This window comes from Choloepus didactylus, chromosome 4 (assembly GCF_015220235.1).
Source record: "Choloepus didactylus isolate mChoDid1 chromosome 4, mChoDid1.pri, whole genome shotgun sequence".
In the NCBI taxonomy this organism is placed as follows: domain Eukaryota; kingdom Metazoa; phylum Chordata; class Mammalia; order Pilosa; family Megalonychidae; genus Choloepus; species Choloepus didactylus.
Window position 1 is genome coordinate 129,191,947 of NC_051310.1, and position 18,559 is coordinate 129,210,505.

The window sequence follows — 18,559 nt, forward strand, 5'->3', positions numbered from 1 at the left end:
AAATGTGACTTAAGATGCCCCTGCCTTCCCTTGGTTTTATCACCTAACTTAAGCTGCCTTCATCTGTTATCCGTCTCAGTTTTATTTCTTTCTGGGTCTGTGGTTTTATCAACTTGATATACAAACAAGGCACTTAAAACTTTTTTTCCTTCAGTCTTCTGCTAGGCCATGATTAGGGATATGATATTAAATAAATAAATGAAAGGTATTAGACCATGAAGGGATTGAAAATGGTATTTTTTGCTAGGAAGCTTACATTTGGCATTTTGAAAATAGAAATTATTTGAGAGGCTGTTTTTGAGAGGAGGCAAACAATTTATACTGAATCATATAATTATGTGTTTTTCAGGTTTCTTTTTCGTCTCGGATTCCTGTTGCATTTCCCTCTGGTGATGCAAGCTCTCTTAGTAAAAATATCATGATGTATGCCTGTATAAATACTTCAAAAGATTGTCACTACTCTCCATTACACCAAGAGATGATGGCTGTAGGCAGTCCTTATGGATCACAGCCACATTCTAGATTACACAGTACAAATATGAACATTTTAGCTCCTACAGTAATGATGGTGTCTAAACACATAGATGGTTCTTTAAATCAGTGGGCAGTAACTTTTGCTGATAAATCTGCTTTTACCACTGTTCTAACTGTATCTCACAAATTTAGATATTGTGGTCATCGCTTTCACCTCAATGATTTGGCATGTCATTCAGTTTTACCTCTGTTATTGACATCATCTCATCATAATGCTCTGTTGACTCCTGAATCAGGTTGTCAGTGGGACTCAGACAATAAATTAAGTAGATTAATGGATCCTGTAAAATACATAAAAGGTTCTTCGAAACAGTCTCTTAGAAATGCTGCAACACGTACGTTTCATGACCCAAATGCAATCTACAGTGAACTTATTCTGTGGCGTGTAGACCCAATAGGACCTTTGTCATACACTGGAGGAGTATCAGAATTGGCTCGAATTAATTCTTTACACACCTCAGCTTTCTCTAATGTGGCTTGGCTTCCAACTCTTATTCCCAGCTATTGTCTTGGTAAGTGTTCATTTTAATTGTGAAATTAATGAAAACTTTTTAACTAATATTATACATAAAATGGTTTTTATTTGTCATTATTAAGAGGGTTTTTAATAAGTATTCAGAATTCAGGCATCGGACTTATTTTTAGAATTTTTAGAAGTTTGTTTTTAATTCTTTCCCTCTTGTAATATATTTTTTGTAAATTTAATATACATTAATTGTATGTTTTAATTATGATTCTGAACCATGGTTATGCCTAAAAAGAAAAGTATGAATATTTTTCATACTTGAGCCAATAATAAAAATAAACTACACATTATAATGCAAAACCTTTATTTTACTTTCTCAGGCACCTATTGCAATTCTGCAAGTGCTTGTTTTGTTGCTGCTGATGGCAAAAATCTGAGACTCTATCAAGCCGTGGTAGATGCAAGAAAATTATTGGATGAACTGTCAGATCCAGAATCTTCAGTAAGTATTTACTGATCTTTATTAAATACAGACTTTAAGAATTCTCCTTTATGTTGGAGTAGGACCTTTATCAGTTGATGTTTAGGGAGTGAGCATGCATTCTGGGCTCTAAATGACATGCATATGACAAATTTACTTTTTCTTTATTTACCTTCCAAGGTATACAAATAAAAAATGCAGTCCATGTACACATCACACATTACTAGCTTTTACATATAAAGAAAGAAATATTCTTTTTTCCAAAATATCATGATTCTTGACATTTTTCACTCTCTTGTTTGATTCTCTTAATCTTATTTTGTTCATAAATTATTTTAAGGCAGCTTTGCCAAGCGATGTTTAGGTTGGAAAATTTGAACTATTCAGAGGTTGATTCACCATTTTAAAAAGAGCTGTGGTTAAAATGTGCTGTCAGTGAGTGACAGCATCTCATTCTGGCAGTTCTTTTTATGAACTAGAAGTCTGTATATTAGTTAATGTTCAGATTTGAACAGTGAATTTTCCATTTGCATGTTTAAAACATGACTCTCTATAAAACAACTATTTGTATCAAAAAGTTTCCAACATTGAAAACCAAAGAATATTTTTGAGTGTCTACTGTGTGCCCTTAGATAATGATATAGTGGATATAAAGTATAAGTTTCAGTTTCTGCCTTTAAGGAGCTTTAAATTTAGTTGAGGAGAGAAATTATTAATAAAATATTAAATAGCAGTTTGAGACAGAAGAAGAGGTGTCTGAGGAAGGTATGTAATTAACTGCCAAAAAGATGTCACAAGAAGTGTGTGATAATTCAGAGGAGAGAAAGAGATTAGATTAGGTTAGTCATAGATGTCTTTATTGTGAGGGTGTTTGGGTTAGTTCTTGATGGATGAGTATGATTTAGAAAGACAAAGAAGTCAGCTCTGCCTGAGTGAGTGAATGGCCTGAAAGAAAGTGTGGATGCAGGAAAGGATAAGTATGAGACTTGTTCCAGAGACAGTGAAAAAAAAAAAAAAAAAGGTAGGCTTAGAGAAAGTCTGAAAAAGTAGCATCATAGAATTATTGAGTTGGAAGTTATTTTAAAGTTCATCTTGTGTAACCAGCCATCTGATGCTTTATTCCCCTGTACTGCTTTCTTGCCAATTTGTCATCTAGTCTCCGATGAGGGAAACTCAACTTCTCTAAATGCTCTCATTCTTTCTTCAAATTACTCTGGCGATTATTGAAATTAAATTTGTATGCTGTAAATTCTACTTGTTTGTCCTAGTTCTCTTTAGAACAAGTCTAATATTTCTTACCCAGAACACCTCAGATATGCTATCTTTTAGCCCCCAAACATTTTTTCTTCAGACCAAATCTACTTCCTCTCTGCCTTTACTGCTGGGTCTGGATGGAAGTCCAGGCGCCCCATGTGGTTTCCACTGACAATGTTACCAGCCAATGAGGAGGAAAGTAACAGCATCCTACTTGGCCTTCTCTGACATCGCCCCAGTGGGAGTGTTGGTGCACCTCCTTACAGCCATATGAGGGTGGAAGTCTAGGCCCACCTTGGCCTTTGCTTTTGGGAGGTGGGGCTACAATTTTTTCTGTTCTTTTATAGCTGGAGTAAATGGTTATTGTCAAGTTTTCTGCTATGCCAGGCTGCTCCTTTCCTGGTTTTTTGCCTAGTGAGAGTAGGCTTTTGTTGGGGCTTTTTTTTTTTTTTTTTTTTTTTGGTGTGCACCCATTGGTATTTCCAGGTTGGTGGCTTCTTCAGCTCCAAGTCTAGGAAGTATGAGGCAAAAAGAAAACCCAGCAACTCACTACTGTGTTGTTCTTTTTATTTATTTATTTATTTTTTTAAATTTATTTTATTATTTTTTATTTTTTATTTTTTTTAAATTTTTATTGGGATTGTTCAGATACCATACAATTATCCAAAGATCCAAAGTGTACAATCACTTGCCCCTGGGTACCCTCATACAGCTATGCATCCATCACACTTAATTTTTGTTCAATTTTTAGAAACTTTTCATTACTCCAGACAAGAAATAAAGTGAAAGATGAAAAAAGAAAAAAAGAAAAGGAAACTCTAATCCTCCCCTATCCCTAACCAACCCCCCTCAATTATTGACTCGTAGTATTGATAAAGTACATTTGTTACTGTTTATGAAAAAATGTTGAAATACTGCTAACTGTAGTATATAGTTTGTAATAGGTATATAGTTCTTCCCTATATGCCCCTCTATTATTAACTTCTAATTGTATTGCATACATTTTTTCTGGTTCATGGAAGTGATTTCTAGTATTTGTACAGTTGATCATGGACATTGCCCACCATAGGATTCAGTTTTATACATTCCCATCTTTTGACCTCCAACTTTCCTTCTGGTGACATATATGACTCTGAGCTTCCCCTTTCCACCTCATTCACACACCATTCGGCGCTGTTAGTTATTCTCACATCTTGCTACCAACACCCCTGTTCATTTCCACACATTTAAGTTCATCCTAATTGAACATTCTGCTCATACTAAGCAACCACTCCCCATTCTTAAGCCTCGTCCTATATCTTGGTATCTTATATTTCATGTCTATGAGTTTACATATTATAATTAGTTCCTATCAGTGAGACCCTGCAATAATTGTCCTTATGTGTCTGGCTTATTTCACTCAGTATATTGCCCTCGAGGTTTTGTCATCAACCCATTTTTTTTTAATATGGTTTTGTTCACTCACCATACATTCCATCCCAAGTAAATAATCGATGGTTTTCTGCATGGTCATACATTTATGTGTTCACCACCTTCACCACTATCTATATAAGAGCATCTACATTTCTTCCACAAGGCAGGAGGGAGAGTCAAAGAAGGTAGAGAGGCAAAAGAAAGAGGAAAAAAAAAAAAATGACAGCTAGGAAGCAACAAAAGGAAAAATAACCTTAAATCAAAGTAGAATAAAGAATCAGACAATACCACCAATGTCAAGTGTCTAACGTGCCTCCCCTATCCCCCCTCTTATCTGCATTCACCTTGGTATATCACCTTTGTTACATTAAAGGAAGCATAATACAATGATTCTATTAGTTACAGTCTCTAGTTTATGCTGATTGCATCCCTCCCCCAATGCCTCCCCATTTTTAACACCTTGCAAGGTTGACATTTGCTTGTTCTCCCTCGTAAAAGAACATATTTGTACATTTTATCACAATTGTTGAATACTCTAGATTTTACCAAGTTACACAGTCCCAGTCGTTATCTTTCCTCCTTTCTTGTGGTGTCTCACATGCTCCCCACCTTCCTCTCTCAACCGTATTCATAGTTACCTTTGTTCAGTGTACTTACATTGTTGTGCTACCATCTCCCAAAATTGTGTTCCAAACCACGCACTCCTGTCTTCTATCACCCTGTAGTGCTCCCTTTAGTATTTCCTGTAGGACAGGTGACTTGTTCACAAAGTCTCTCATTGTCTGTTTGCCAGAAACTATTTTGAGCTCTCCCTCATATTTGAAGGACAGCTTTGATGGATACAGGATTCTTGGTTGGTGATTTTTCTCTTTCAGTATCTTAAGTATATCACACCACTTCCTTCTTGCCTCCATGGTTTCTGCTGAGAGATCCGCACATAGTCTTATTAAGCTTCCTTTGTATGTAATGGATCGCTTTTCTCTTGCTGCTTTCAGGATTCTCTCTTTGTCTTTGACATTTGATAATCTGATTATTAAGTGTCTTGGTGTAGGCCTATTCATATCTCTTCTGTTTGGAGTACGCTGCGCTTCTTGGATCTGTAGTGTCTTTCATAAGAGATGGGAAATTTTCATTAATTATTTCTTCTATTATTACTTCTGCCCCCTTTCCCTTCTCTTCTCCTTCTGGGACACCAATGATACATACATTATTGTACTTTGTTTCATTGTTGAGTTCCCGGAGACGTTGCTCATATTTTTTCATTTTTTTCTCCATCTGCTCCTTTGCGTGTAGGCTTTCAGGTGTTTTGTTCTCCAGTTCCTGAGTGTTTTCTTCTGCCTCTTGAGATCTGCTGTTGTATGTTTCCATTGTGTCTTTCATCTCTTGTGTTGTGCCTTTCATTTCCATAGATTCTACTAGTTGTTTTTTTGAACTTTTGATTTCTGCCATGTACATGCCCAGTGCTTCCTTTACAGCCTCTATCTCTTTTGCAATATCTTCTCTAAACTTTTTGAATTGATTTAGCATTAGTTGTTTAAATTCCTGTATCTCAGTTGAAGTGTACGTTTGTTCCTTTGACTGGGCCATAACTTTGTTTTTCTTAGTGTAGTTTGTAATTTTCTGTTGTCTAGGCATGGTTTCCTTGGTTATCCAAATCAGGTTTTCCCAGACCAGAACAGGCTCGGGTCCCAGAGGGAAGAAATATTCAGTATCTGGTTTCCCTGAGCGTGTGTCTTAGAAAATTGCTCCACCCTTTGATGCCTCCGGTCACTGTGCTTTTCTCCCCAGCAGGTGATGCCTGTTAGCCTATAAATCTTGCCTGGTGTGAGGAGGTATGGCCGTGTTCCCCCAGGCTCTGGGGTCTGGTTCTGAATGGAAAGGGCCCCACCCCTTTCCTCCTAGAGAAGACAGACCCCTCAGGTGGAGGTCATTAGCATTTCAATGGTCTCTCTCTCTCTGCTTGTGCTGTCTCCACCCTTCCCAGAGTCACAGCCCTGGAAACTGAATATGACTGGGGCTTTCTCCACTGAGCCAAAAAAGAAACAGATAGTCCCCTTCAGACCCAGTCCAAGGCGACTCTCTGGCTCTCCCAGGTCAGTTGTCACCCAAAGTCTCTGTTTTTTGGGGATGCGTTCCTGTAGTGAGCAGTTCACACTCACTACTTAAAACCCCAGTTGGAGCTCAGCTGAGCTGTATTTGCTTGCTGGGAGAGAGCTTCTCTCTGGCACCATGAGGCTTTGCAGCTCGGGCTATGGGGGAGGGGGTCTCACGATTTGGTTCCGCAGGTTTTGCTTACAGATTTTATGCTGTGTTCTCGGGCATTCCTCCCAATTCAGGTTGGTGTATGATGAGTGGATGGTCTCGTTTGTCCCACCGCAGTTATTCTGGATTATTTACTAGTTGTTTCTGGTTTTTTGTAGTTGTTCCAGGGGGACTACTTAGCTTCCACTCCTCTCTATGCCATCATCTTGCCCGAGTACTGTGTTGTTCTTTGAGTTTCAAGGTCTCTAGCTCGTCTGCCCTCTTTTCACCTTTCAGATTTTTGTAAAATGTCCAGGGTTTTTAGTTTTACTTAGTGGGAGGAATAGGGAAAAGTATATCTACTCCATTTTCCTGGAAGCAGAAGTCTCAATCATTTTTTAAGAAATTAAAAAAAAGAAAACATTCTTTTATGTTTACCCACATACTTAAGTTTTTCATAGTTCTTCATTGCAGTGTGTAGTTTGTCTCCAGACAGAACTTTTTCTTACATTTCTTGTAGTGCAGATATGCTAGTGATTAATTCTCTCAACTTGTTTGTCTGAAAAAGTGTTTTACATTCAATTTTTGAAAGATTTTTGTTGGTTATAGAATTCTGGGTTGACAAGTTTTGTTTTATTTCTTTTCCTTTTAGTACTTTAAAGATGTCATTTCATTGGGTCCTGGCTGATATTGTTTCTGAGGAGAAATCTGTGATCATTTTTATGTTTGTTTTGCGTTAAGTAATGTGCCTTTTTCCTTAGGATATTTTAAATATTTTATCTTCATGGCTAGTTTTCAGCAATTTGATTATTATGATGTGCCTTTGTCTGATTTTGTTTGTGTTCATTCTTCTTGGAGTTCATGGATATGTGTGTTTATAATTTTCATCAAATTTGGAAAAATTTTGGCTGTTTTTTCTTGTTTTTGTTTTTTAATTTGTATTATTATTTTTTCTTTTTTTTAAATTTATATTATTTTGGCTATCGTTTTATAGATACTTTTGCATCCCCTCCCTCCTCCAGGATGCCAGTTACACATAGGTTTGACTGATATTGTCTTCAAATTTACTGATATTTTCACTGGCATTTTCTAATCTGTTGTCAAGTCCATTCAGTGGATTTTCCATTTCATCTATATTATTTTTCATATCTGGAAGTTCTGTTTGGTCCTTTTTGATGCCTTACATTTCTTTCCTCATTATGTTTGTTTGTTTTCAAATGTTTAAGATATTTATAATTGTTTTAAAGTCCTTGTCTGTTTATTCCATCATCTCTGTCTTTACTGGATCTGTTTCTGTTCAGTGAATTTTCTTTTATGGGTCACATTTTCCTGCCTTTTTTGCATGTCTAGTAACTTCTTACTGGATGCCTGAAATCATGAATGTTATTTTGTGGAGTGTTCTGTTTTTGTTGTCTTCCTAAAAGAATATGAAGGCTTCTTTTATCAGGCAGTTAAGTTACTTTCGATCAGCTTGATCCTTTTGAGGCATTTAAAAGGTAAGCTCTCTTGAGAATTAATTTATACACTGTAAAATATATCCGTTAGAAGTATAATTTCTTGAGTTTTTATGAATTTATGCATCTGTGTAACCATCCTTACAATGGAAATACAGGAACTTTCTGTTAAACCCCAAGAGTTCCCTTCTGTATTCTTTCAATCAAAGGTTTGTTGTTCACCTCTCAGAGCCAGAGTGGATTTAGTCTTTGCTCTAGGATTACTTTAGCCTTATTACTAAAGCTTGACTATCTGGGAGTTGGAATGAATCGCAGTACTGTGTGAATCCATACTGGGTATTATTCAGCTTATAGTCCCCTGCAGTTGTTCTTTGCCTGGCCTCCTCAAGTTTTACTCTTCCCATGCCCAGAGATGCATTCAGCTAAAGACTCAGGTAGACCATTTATGCAGAATTCTGGAGCTCTTTCCCTGCAAAATAAGGGAACTTCAGCCTTCTGGAGCTCCTCTGTCTGTCTGTTCAATTCAGCAAGACATTTAGGCTCTGCTTAGTTTTCCTTTCCCTATGCCATGGTACCATGGTTCAGAAATTTCCTCCAGACAGAACACTAAAGAGAAAATAGGGCAAATCTCTTCTGTTTTTGTTTTTTTTTTCCCCTCAGAGATCATATTCCTGTGTAGTACCTTGTCTGATGTCTGAAAATAGATGTTTCAGCTATTTTGTCTAGTTTTCTTGTTTATAGTGGGAAGATACACTCTTTAATGGGCAGAAGTGGAAGTTTGCCTCAGTTAAATTTGGGCCTTAATTTTCCTGTCTCTCTTTACAGAGCTCTACCACCCACTTATATTCCTGTTTGTTTATGTTCTTCTTTCTATCCTTTGTGTGGCCCTTGAGAAGGGTGATCCTTGAGAAGCCACATTGGTTTTATTAAATGCTGAGTTTTTTTCCCCACCTCAGTTCTATTTGCATCTGCACAAAGAAGAAATTCCAGTCTCTTGAGCCTCTAGACTCTCTTTTTTTTTTCTTAATATTTTAAGTAAAACCATACAATTATAAATATTGAAAAAATGTTATATCCACTTATTTCACCTAATACATAAAGTACATTCGTGTTACTAAAAATCCTTGCATAAACATCATTTCTGTTGTCTAGTGTATGATCATTCTGTTTCAAACCTTCTGTAGGACTGGGTCATCTAAAATTTGGGGGTATTATAAAAAATACTGCAGTGAATATCTTGGTACATAATTTTTTTTCCTGTAGTTCAACTTATTTCCACATGTGGAATTGCCACGTCAGAGAGTATAGCGATTTTTAAGATTCTTAGTATACATTATCAAATTGCTCTCTTATAAGGTACTCCAAAGTCTGCTCCTACCATGTACAGTTGTGCTGTTTCACTAACATTTCAGTAACACTATTTATTCTATGTTTTTTTATCTTCATTTTATTGAGATATATTCACATACCACGCAGTCATACAAAACAAATCGTACTTTCGATTGTTTACAGTACCATTACATAGTTGTACATTCATCACCTAAATCAATCCCTGGCACCTTCATTAGCACACACACAAAAATAACAAGAATAATAATTAGAGTGAAAAAGAGCAATTGAAGTAAAAAAGAACACTGGGTACCTTTGTTTGTTTCCTTCCCCTATTTTTCTACTCATCCATCCATAAACTAGACAAAGGAGTGTGGTCCTTATGGCTTTCCCAATCCCACTGTCACCCCTCATAAGCTACATTTTTATACAACTGTCTTCGAGATTCATGGGTTCTGGGTTGTAGTTTGATAGTTTCAGGTATCCACCACCAGCTACCCCAATTCTTTAGAACCTAAAAAGGGTTGTCGAAAGTGTGCGTAAGAGTGCCCACCAGAGTGACCTCTCGGCTCCTTTTGGAATCTCTGTGCCACTGAAGCTTATTTCATTTCCTTTCACATCCCCCTTTTGGTCAAGAAGATGTTCTCCGTCCCACGATGCCAGGTCTACATTCCTCCCCGGGAGTCCTATTCCACGTTGCCAGGGAGATTCACTCCCCTGGGTGTCTGATCCCATGTAGGGAGGAGGGCAGTGATTTCACCTTTCAAGTTGGCTTAGCCAGAGAGAGAGGGCCACATCTGAGCAACAAAGAGGCATTCTGGAGGAGGCTCTTAGGCACAACCATAGGGAGGCCTAGCCTCTCCTTTGCAGCAACGGTCTTCCCAAGGGTAAAACTTATGGTAGAGGGCTCAACCCATCAAACCACCAGTCCCCTATGTCTGTGGTCATGTTAGCAACCATGGAGGTGGGGTAGGCGAATACCCCTGCATTCTCCACAGGCTCCTCAAGGGGGGCACTACATCTTTTTTTTTCCCTTGTTTTTCTTTTTTTTTTTTTTAAGTTTCCCTTCTTTTTTAAATCAACTGTATGAAAAAAAGGTTAAAAAGAAAACAAACATACAATAAAAGAACATTTCAAAGGGACCATAACAAGGGAGTAAGAAAAAGACAACTAACCTAAGATAACTGCTTAACTTCCAACATGTTCCTACTTTACCCCAAGAAAGTTACCTAATATAGCAACATTTCTGTGAACTTGCTCCTACTCTATCCATCAGAAATTAACAGACCATAGTCATTCCTGGGCATCCCCAGAACGTTAAATAGCATATCTGTTCTTCTTGGATTACTGTTCCCCTTCCTTAATTGCTCTCTATTGCTAGTTCCCCTACATTCTACATTATAAACCATTTGTTTTACATTTTTCAAAGTTCACATTAGTGGTAGCATATAATGTTTCTCTTTTTGTGCCTGGCTTATTTTGCTCAGCATTATGTCTTCAAAGTTCATCCATGTTGTCATATGTTTCACGAGATCGTTCCTTCTTACTGCCGCGTAGTATTCCATCGTGTGTATATACCACATTTTATTTATCCACTCATCTGTTGAAGGACATTTGGGTTGTTTCCATCTCTTGGCAATTGTGAATAATGCTGCTATGAACATTGGCGTGCAGATACCTGTTCGTGTCACTGCTTTCCGAACTTCCGGGTATATACCGAGAAGTGCAATCGCTGGATCGAATGGTAACTCTATATCTAGTTTTCTAAGAAACTGCCAGACTGACTTCCAGAGTGGCTGAACCATTATACAGTCCCACCAACAATGAATACGAGTTCCAATTTCTCCACATCCCCTCCAGCATTTGTAGTTTCCTGTTTGTTTAATGGCAGCCATTCTAACCGGTGTTAGATGGTATCTCATTGTGGTTTTAATTTGCATCTCTCTAATAGCTAGTGAAGCTGAACATTTTTTCATGTGTTTCTTGGCCATTTGTATTTACTCTTCAGAGAACTGTCTTTTCATATCTTTTGCCCATTTTATAATTGGGCTGTCTGTACTATTGTCATTGAGTCATAGGATTTCTTTATATATGCAAGATATCAGTCTTTTGTCATATACATGGTTTCCAAAAATTTTTTCCCATTGAGTTGGCTGCCTCTTTACCTTTTTGAGAAATTCCTTTGAGGTGCAGAAACTTCTAAGCTTGAGGAGTTCCCATTTATCTATTTTCTCTTTTGTTGCTTGTGCTTTGGGTGTAAAGTCTAGGAAGTGGCCGCCTAATACAAGGTCTTGAAGATGTTTTCCTACATTATCTTCTAGGAGTTTTATGGTACTTTCTTTTATATTGAGATCTTTGGTCCATTTTGAGTTAATTTTTGTGTAAGGGGTGAGGTAGGGGTCCTCTTTCATTCTTTTGGATATGGATATCCAACTCTCCCAGCCCCATTTGTTGAAAAGACCATTATGACTCAGTTCAGTGACTTTGGGGGCCTTATCAAAGATCAGTCGGCCATAGATCTGAGGGTCTATCTCTGAATTCTCAATTCGATTCCATTGATCTATATGTCTATCTTTGTGCCAGTACCATGCTGTTTTGGCAACTGTGGCTTTATAGTAAGCTTCAAAGTCAGGCAGTGTAAGTCCTCCCACTTTGTTTTTCTTTTTTAGAGTGTCTTTAGCAATTCGAGGCATCTTCCCTTTCCAAATAAATTTGATAACTAGCTTTTCCAAGTCTGCAAAGTAGGTTGTTGGAATTTTGATTGGGATTGCATTGAATCTGTAGATGAGTTTGGGTAGAATTGACATCTTAATGACATTTAGTCTTCCTATCCATGAACATGGAATATTTTTCCATCTTTTAAGGTCCCCTTCTATTTCTTTTATTAGAGTTATGTAGTTTTCTTTGTATAGGTCTTTTACATCTTTGGTTAAGTTTATTCCTAGGTACTTCATTTTTTTTTTGTTGCTATTGAAAATGGTATCTTTTTCATGAGTGTCTCTTCAGTTTGTTCATTTCTAGCATATAGAAACATTACTGACTTATGTGCATTAATCTTGTATCCCGCTACTTTGCTAAATTTGTTTATTAGCTCTAGTAGCTGTATCGTCGATTTCTCAGGGTTTTCTAGATATAAGATCATATCATCTGCAAACAGTGACAGTTTTACTTCTTCTTTTCCAATTTGGATGCCTTTTATTTCTTTGTCTTGCCGGATTGCCCTGGCTAGCACTTCCAGCACAATGTTCAATAACAGTGGTGACAGCGGGCATCTTTGTCTTGTTCCTGATCTTAGAGGGAAGGCTTTCAGTCTCTCACCATTGTGTACTATGCTGGCTGTGGGTTTTTCATATATGCTCTTAATCATGCTGAGGAAGTTTCCTTCAATTCCTACCTTTTGAAGTGTTTTTATCAAAAAGGGATGTTGGATTTTGTCAAATGCTTTTTCAGCATCTATTGAGATGACCAGTTGATTTTTCCCTTTTGATTTTAATGTGTTGTAATACATTGATTGATTTTCTTATGTTGAACCATCCTTGCATGCCTGGAATGAACCCCACTTGGTCATGGTGTATGATTTTTTAAATGTGTCTTTGGATTCGATTTGCAAGTATTTTGTTGAGGATTTTTGCATCTATATTCATTAAGGAGATTGGCCAGTAGTTTTCCTTTTTTGTAGCATCTTTGCCTGGTTTTGGTGTTAGATTGATGTTAGCTTCATAAAATGAGTTAGGTAGTGTTCCATTTTCTTCAATGTTTTGAAAGAGTTTGAGTAAGATTGGTGTCAGTTCTTTCTGGAAAGTTTGGTAGAATTCCCCTGTGAAGCCATCTGGCCCTGGGCATTTATTTGTGGGAAGCTTTTTGATGACTGATTGGATCTCTTTGCTTGTGATGGGTTGGTTGAGGTCTTCTATTTCTTCTCTGGTCAGCCTAGGTTGTTCATATGTTTCCAGGAAATTGTCCATTTCTTCTACATTATCCAGTTTATTGCCATACAGTTTTTCCTAGTATCCTCTTATAATTTTTTTAATTTCTTCAGGATCTGCAGTTATGTCACCTTTTTCATTCATTATTTTGTTTATATGGGTCTTCTCTCTTTTTGATTTTGTCAGTCTAGCTAGAGGCTTGTCAATCTTGTTGATCTTCTCAAAGAACCAACTTTTGGTGATATTTATCCTCTCTATTGTTGTTTTGTTCTCTATGTCATTTATTTCTGCTTTAATCCTTGTTATTTCTTTTCTTCTACTTGGTTTAGGATTGGTTTGCTGTTCATTTTCTAGCTTCTTCAGTTGATCCATTAGTTTTTTGATTTTGGCTCTTTCTTCCTTTTTAATATATGCGTTTAGTGCTATAAATTTCCCCCTCAGCACTGCTTTTGCTGCATCACATAGGTTTTGGTGTGTTGTGTTCTCATTTTCATTCGTCTCTATATATTTAGCAATTTCTCTTGCTATTTCTTCATTAACCCACTGATTGTTTAGGAGTGTGTTGTTTAACCTCCAGGTATTTGTGAATTTTCTAAGTCTCTGATGGTTATTGACTTCTAATTGTATTCCATTGTGGTCAGAGAATGTGCTTTGAATAATTTCAATCTTTTTAAATTTACTGAGGCTTGTTTTATGTCCCAGCATATGATCTATTCTGGAGAAAGTTCCATGAGCACTAGAAAAGTATGTGTATCTGGTGATTTTGGATGTAATGTCCTGTATATGTCTGTTAAATCTAATTCATTTATCAGATTGTTTAGGTTTTCAATTTTCTTATTGGTCTTCTGTCTGGTTGATCTATCTATAGGAGAGAGTGATGTGTTGAAGTCTCCCACAATTATTGTGGAAACATCAATTGCTTCCTTTAGTTTTGCCAGTGTTTCTCTCATGTATTTTGTGGCACCTTGATTGGGTGCATAGACATTTACGATTGTTATTTCTCCTTGCTGAATTGCCCCTTTTATTAGTATGTAGTGGCCTTCTTTGTCTCTCAAAACATCCCTGCATTTGAAGTCTATTTTATCTGAGATTAATATTGCTACACCTGCTTTCTTTTGGCTGTAGCTGGCATGAAATATTTTTTTCTATCCTTTCACTTTCAGTTTCTTTGTGTCCCTGTGTCTAAGATGAGTCTCTTGTATGCAACATATTGATGGTTCGTTTTTTTTGATCCATTCTGCGAATCTATATCTTTTAATTGGGGAGTTTAATTCATTTACATTCAACGTTATAACCGTGAAGGCATTTCTTGAATCAGCGATCTTATCCTTTGGTTTATGTTTGTCATATTTCTCCCCTCTGTCTATTAATATCCTTTATTGTACCCATACCGAATCTCTTTAGTAGTGAACCTTTCTCCAAGTCTCTCCGTCCTTTCTTTGTTTCTCTGTCTGTAGGGCTCCCTTTAGTATCTCCAGTAGGACAGGTCTCTTGTTAGCAAATTCTCTCAGCATTTGTTTGTCTGTGAAAAATTTAAGCTCTCCCTCAAATTTGAAGGAGAGCTTTGCTGGATAAAGTATTCTTGGTTGGAAACTTTTCTCACTCAGAATTTTAAATATGTCATGTCACTGCCTTCTTGCCTCCATGGTGGCTGCTGAGTAGTCACTACTTAGTCTTATGCTGTTTCCTTTGTATGTGGTGAATTGCTTTTCTCTTGCTGCTTTCAGAACTTGCTCCTTCTCTTCTGTGTTTGACAGTGTGATCAGTATATGTCTCGGAGTGGGTTTATTTGGATTTATTCTATTTGGAGTTCACTGAGCATTTATGATTTGTGTATTTATGTTGTTTAGAAGATTTGGGAAGTTTTCCCCAGCAATTTCTTTGAATACTCTTCCTAGACCTTTACCCTTTTCTTCCCCTTCTGGTACACCAATGAGTCTTATATTTGGACGTTTCATATTATCTATCATATCCCTGAGGTCCGTTTCGATTTTTTCAATTTTTTTCCCCATTCTTTATTTTATGCTTTCATTTTCCATTCTGTCATCTTCCAGGTCACTGATTCGTTGTTCACCTTCCTCTAGTCTTGTACTATGAGTGTCCAGAATCTTTTTAATTTGGTCAACAGTTTCTTTAATTTCCATAAGATCATCCATTTTTTTATTTAGTCTTGCAATGTCTTCTTTATGCTCTTCTAGTGTCTTCTTGATTTCCTTTGTATCCTGTACTATGGTCTCATTGTTCATCTTTAGTTCTTTGAGTAGCTGCTCTAGGTGCTGTGTCTCTTCTGATCTTTTGATTTGGGTGCTTGGGCTTGGGTTATCCATATCGTCTGGTTTTCTCATATGCTTTATAATTTTCTGTTGTTTTTGGCCTCGTGGCATTTGCTGAACTTGATAGGGTTCTTTTAGGGTTTGTAGACCAATTGAAGTCCTTATCTCTAATTTATCAGATCTACAGCTTCGTGGAGTACACTTTCTCTAACTAACCAGCAGGTGGCGTCCACAAGCCACCTGTTCTCCACAAGCCAGTTCTCCCCTGCTTAGCTTTTTTGGTGAGTGGGGGAGTGAGTCTTGTGGGGTCCAATTGGTGTACCAAGCTTGCGTGTGTAGTTGATGTTGCCTGCCCTGTATATGGGGCGTGTTTCTGGGCAGTCAGGGAGGGGGGGTGGCTCTAACAATCAAATCTCCGTGGTGATCCTAGAGTTTTAAAGCTGCTGCAATAGTCTAATCCTTCAGTTCAGTCCTGCCACAGTTTGTCTCTGCCACTGACCCACAAGTCCTTGGTATTGGCGTATGGCTCGTGAGACTTGCAAGTGGGCCCCTCTTCCAGGCCGTGCACCCCGGGTCCTCTGTTGAGGGATGACTGTGCTATGTCACAGGTGAGTGCCGTCCCCACAGGGCAGTTCTGGGCTGCTGGGCTGTGTAGGGAGGCTCCCAGTCTGCTGAAATGATGGTTGAAAGGGGCTTTGTTAATTCACACTGCTCCACCTTCCCAGCTCTGGGACAATCAGCTGAGGTTGCAGGGAAGGCTAATGTCCACGCCCAGTTTTGTGGTGTGTGCCTGTTATTTGAAGAACTTCCGTCACACTGGGTTGTCTGGGGCAGCTCTGGGCTATGGGGCTGGCGATGGGCAGGAGTGTTTCCTGTCCACCAGGATGATGGCTGTGAGCGGACACCCCCCTTTTCTTGGAAAGTTGTGGTGTTTAGTGAATTTTCTCAGCCACTGGATTATTACCTTTTGTCTCAGAGCTCTCTTAGTTCTGCTCTTGACTTGACCTGCCCAAATTGCAAGTCTTTGAAGCTTTCTGTATTGGGCTTCTTAGAGTAATTGTTTTAGAAAAAGAAAAATGGATTAAAAAAAAAAAAAAAAAAGGGCCCTCCTCAGAGATCTAATGGGTTATTGAAATGCTAAGAGACAAAGCAACCAGCACCATTAAGGAAAGGTCCACAGGGCAGAGAGATCAGCTTTTCTTCGGGATTTGCATATGCGCCTCAGGGCCCTTCCCCTTTTCTATGTTCACCAGAACTCCAAAAATCCTCCGCTTTTATTTTGGAGTTTTTCGTGTTGTTTTTTTTTCTCTATGCCTGTCTCCTCTCTGTTGGGCTGGCTGCTCTCAGATTCTCTGGTGTCTGGTCTCAGTCTATCTATGGTTGGAGTTTGGATCAGTAGAATGAGATTCCGATAAGGGCTGCCACTGCAGTTCTCCCTTCTCCTTCCCGGAGCTGACAGCCCCTCCTCCCACGGGACTGAGCCTGGCAGGGAGGGGCGCGGGTCCCCTGGCCGCAAAAACTTACAGATTTCGCTGATCTCAGCAGTTGCACGTTTTCATGAGTGTTGTATGAAGTATGCCCAAAGTCAGATTGCTCTTTGGTGTCCAGTCCACACAGTTCCTGGCTTTCTACCTACTTTCCTGGAGGAGTAACTAAAACATACAGCTCACCAGTCCGCCATCTTGCCCCGCCCGCCTCTAGACTCTCTTAAGCTATTTCAACTTTCAGAGTCTCATTCTATAAATTTTTTTCTTTGGAATGCTGGGATTTTCACCTCTCTAAAATTCAGAATACAGAGCCCTGCCTTTCTTGTCTATTATAAACTCAAAATGACATGATTACTTTCTGTCAAGTTCCCATTACTTTTTGCTCAACTGTTTTGTTTTCTTATGAGAGTAGCAGTTTCTCCTAGTTACTTCTTCTAATTACAAGTTGAAATGTAGCAAGAAGTTGTCACATGTCTGTCCTCTTACTCAAATGAGATTTTTAGTAGATGCTGAGTTTTTTTGTTTTTTTGTTTTTTTTTTTTTATTCCTTGGGAAACATGAAATATTTGGAATTTAATTCTGTGGGTCGGGAGGTGGATTTAAGGGGCACTAAAAGTTTTTAGACAGGGAAGTGAAGTAGTTAAGTTGCATGATGGAGTGTAGTTGGTAGGTACTGGAAGCGTGGAGAGAACGAGGAATCTATTAGGGTCATGTAAGCATGTGATAATACAAACCTAAGCTAGAGTGGGATTTGGTAGACGTTGGAAAAGGAGAAGAGTAGGACTTACAAACTGAATAGGGAAACAAAAGGAGATGGTTCTAAGGTTTCTAGTTGGTGATAGTGGTTCCATTAGCTATGACAAAATATTTGTGAGGTATTGATGATGACCTAGTCATTAGTATGATTAGAACACATTGAATGTGAGGTTGCTGTGGTTTTAGATAACTAGATGTGGTTTAGATAATTGTTTTGCAGGCAATTGGAAAAATTTCCTACTGCTGCACATAAGGTATCAGTGTACATTTGAGATTTGTTGTTATGAAGCTGTTATTTGATGTCATTATTTTTATTGAGGTCCTGCTGTGCATAACTTATGGTGCATGAAAGAATCACCTCTGAGTGATGTAGTCCAGAGGTCAGCTTTCTGGTGCACAGAGCAAGGCAGAGGTGGGTGGAAAATGGATCAAGGGTCAGGATGCAAATAAGGAATAACTACAAAATTCTATTCTTTTTGCCCCTTTGTATCTATTCCTGTTCTTTATTTAGATGAAAAAACTTTTCTCTCCAACATAAGGAAACACAGATTCCATTAGTCATTGTATTATATTATTATCATTGTGAGGTGATGTTAGTTCAGTCACAGTCCCACTAGAAACCTAAATTGTAGTTGTTGCTACCATCAGTTCCCATCAAAGCAGGGAAAGGAGATAAAAAGAAACAACACAAAGGAAAGCTGTTAAAGCACTTGCTTCTATAGCTGGTCACAAAGCTCAAGTTGGGATAATCGTAATTTCCCTCTTCCACCACCAAATTCTGTGTTGCCTTACACTATTTTTTTAATTTGTTTTTTATTGTGAAAACATAAAATTTCAAATTTTAACTGTTTTTAAATGTACAATTCAGTGGCATTAATTATTGTTACAATTTTGTGCTATTATCACCACAATTCATTACCAAAACTTTTTTTATCATCCAAAACA

General features: G+C 37.9%; 1 protein-coding gene across 1 annotated transcript in view; it reads left to right on the top strand.

Moving 5' to 3' along the window:
• DMXL2 (Dmx like 2) overlaps positions 1-18,559 on the top strand; it is a 251,856-nt gene that overhangs the window by 116,810 nt on the left and 116,487 nt on the right. Inside the window, 2 exon segments of the mRNA XM_037833974.1 lie at positions 350-1,046; positions 1,381-1,502. Of these exon segments, the coding sequence (XP_037689902.1) occupies positions 350-1,046; positions 1,381-1,502 (819 nt within the window).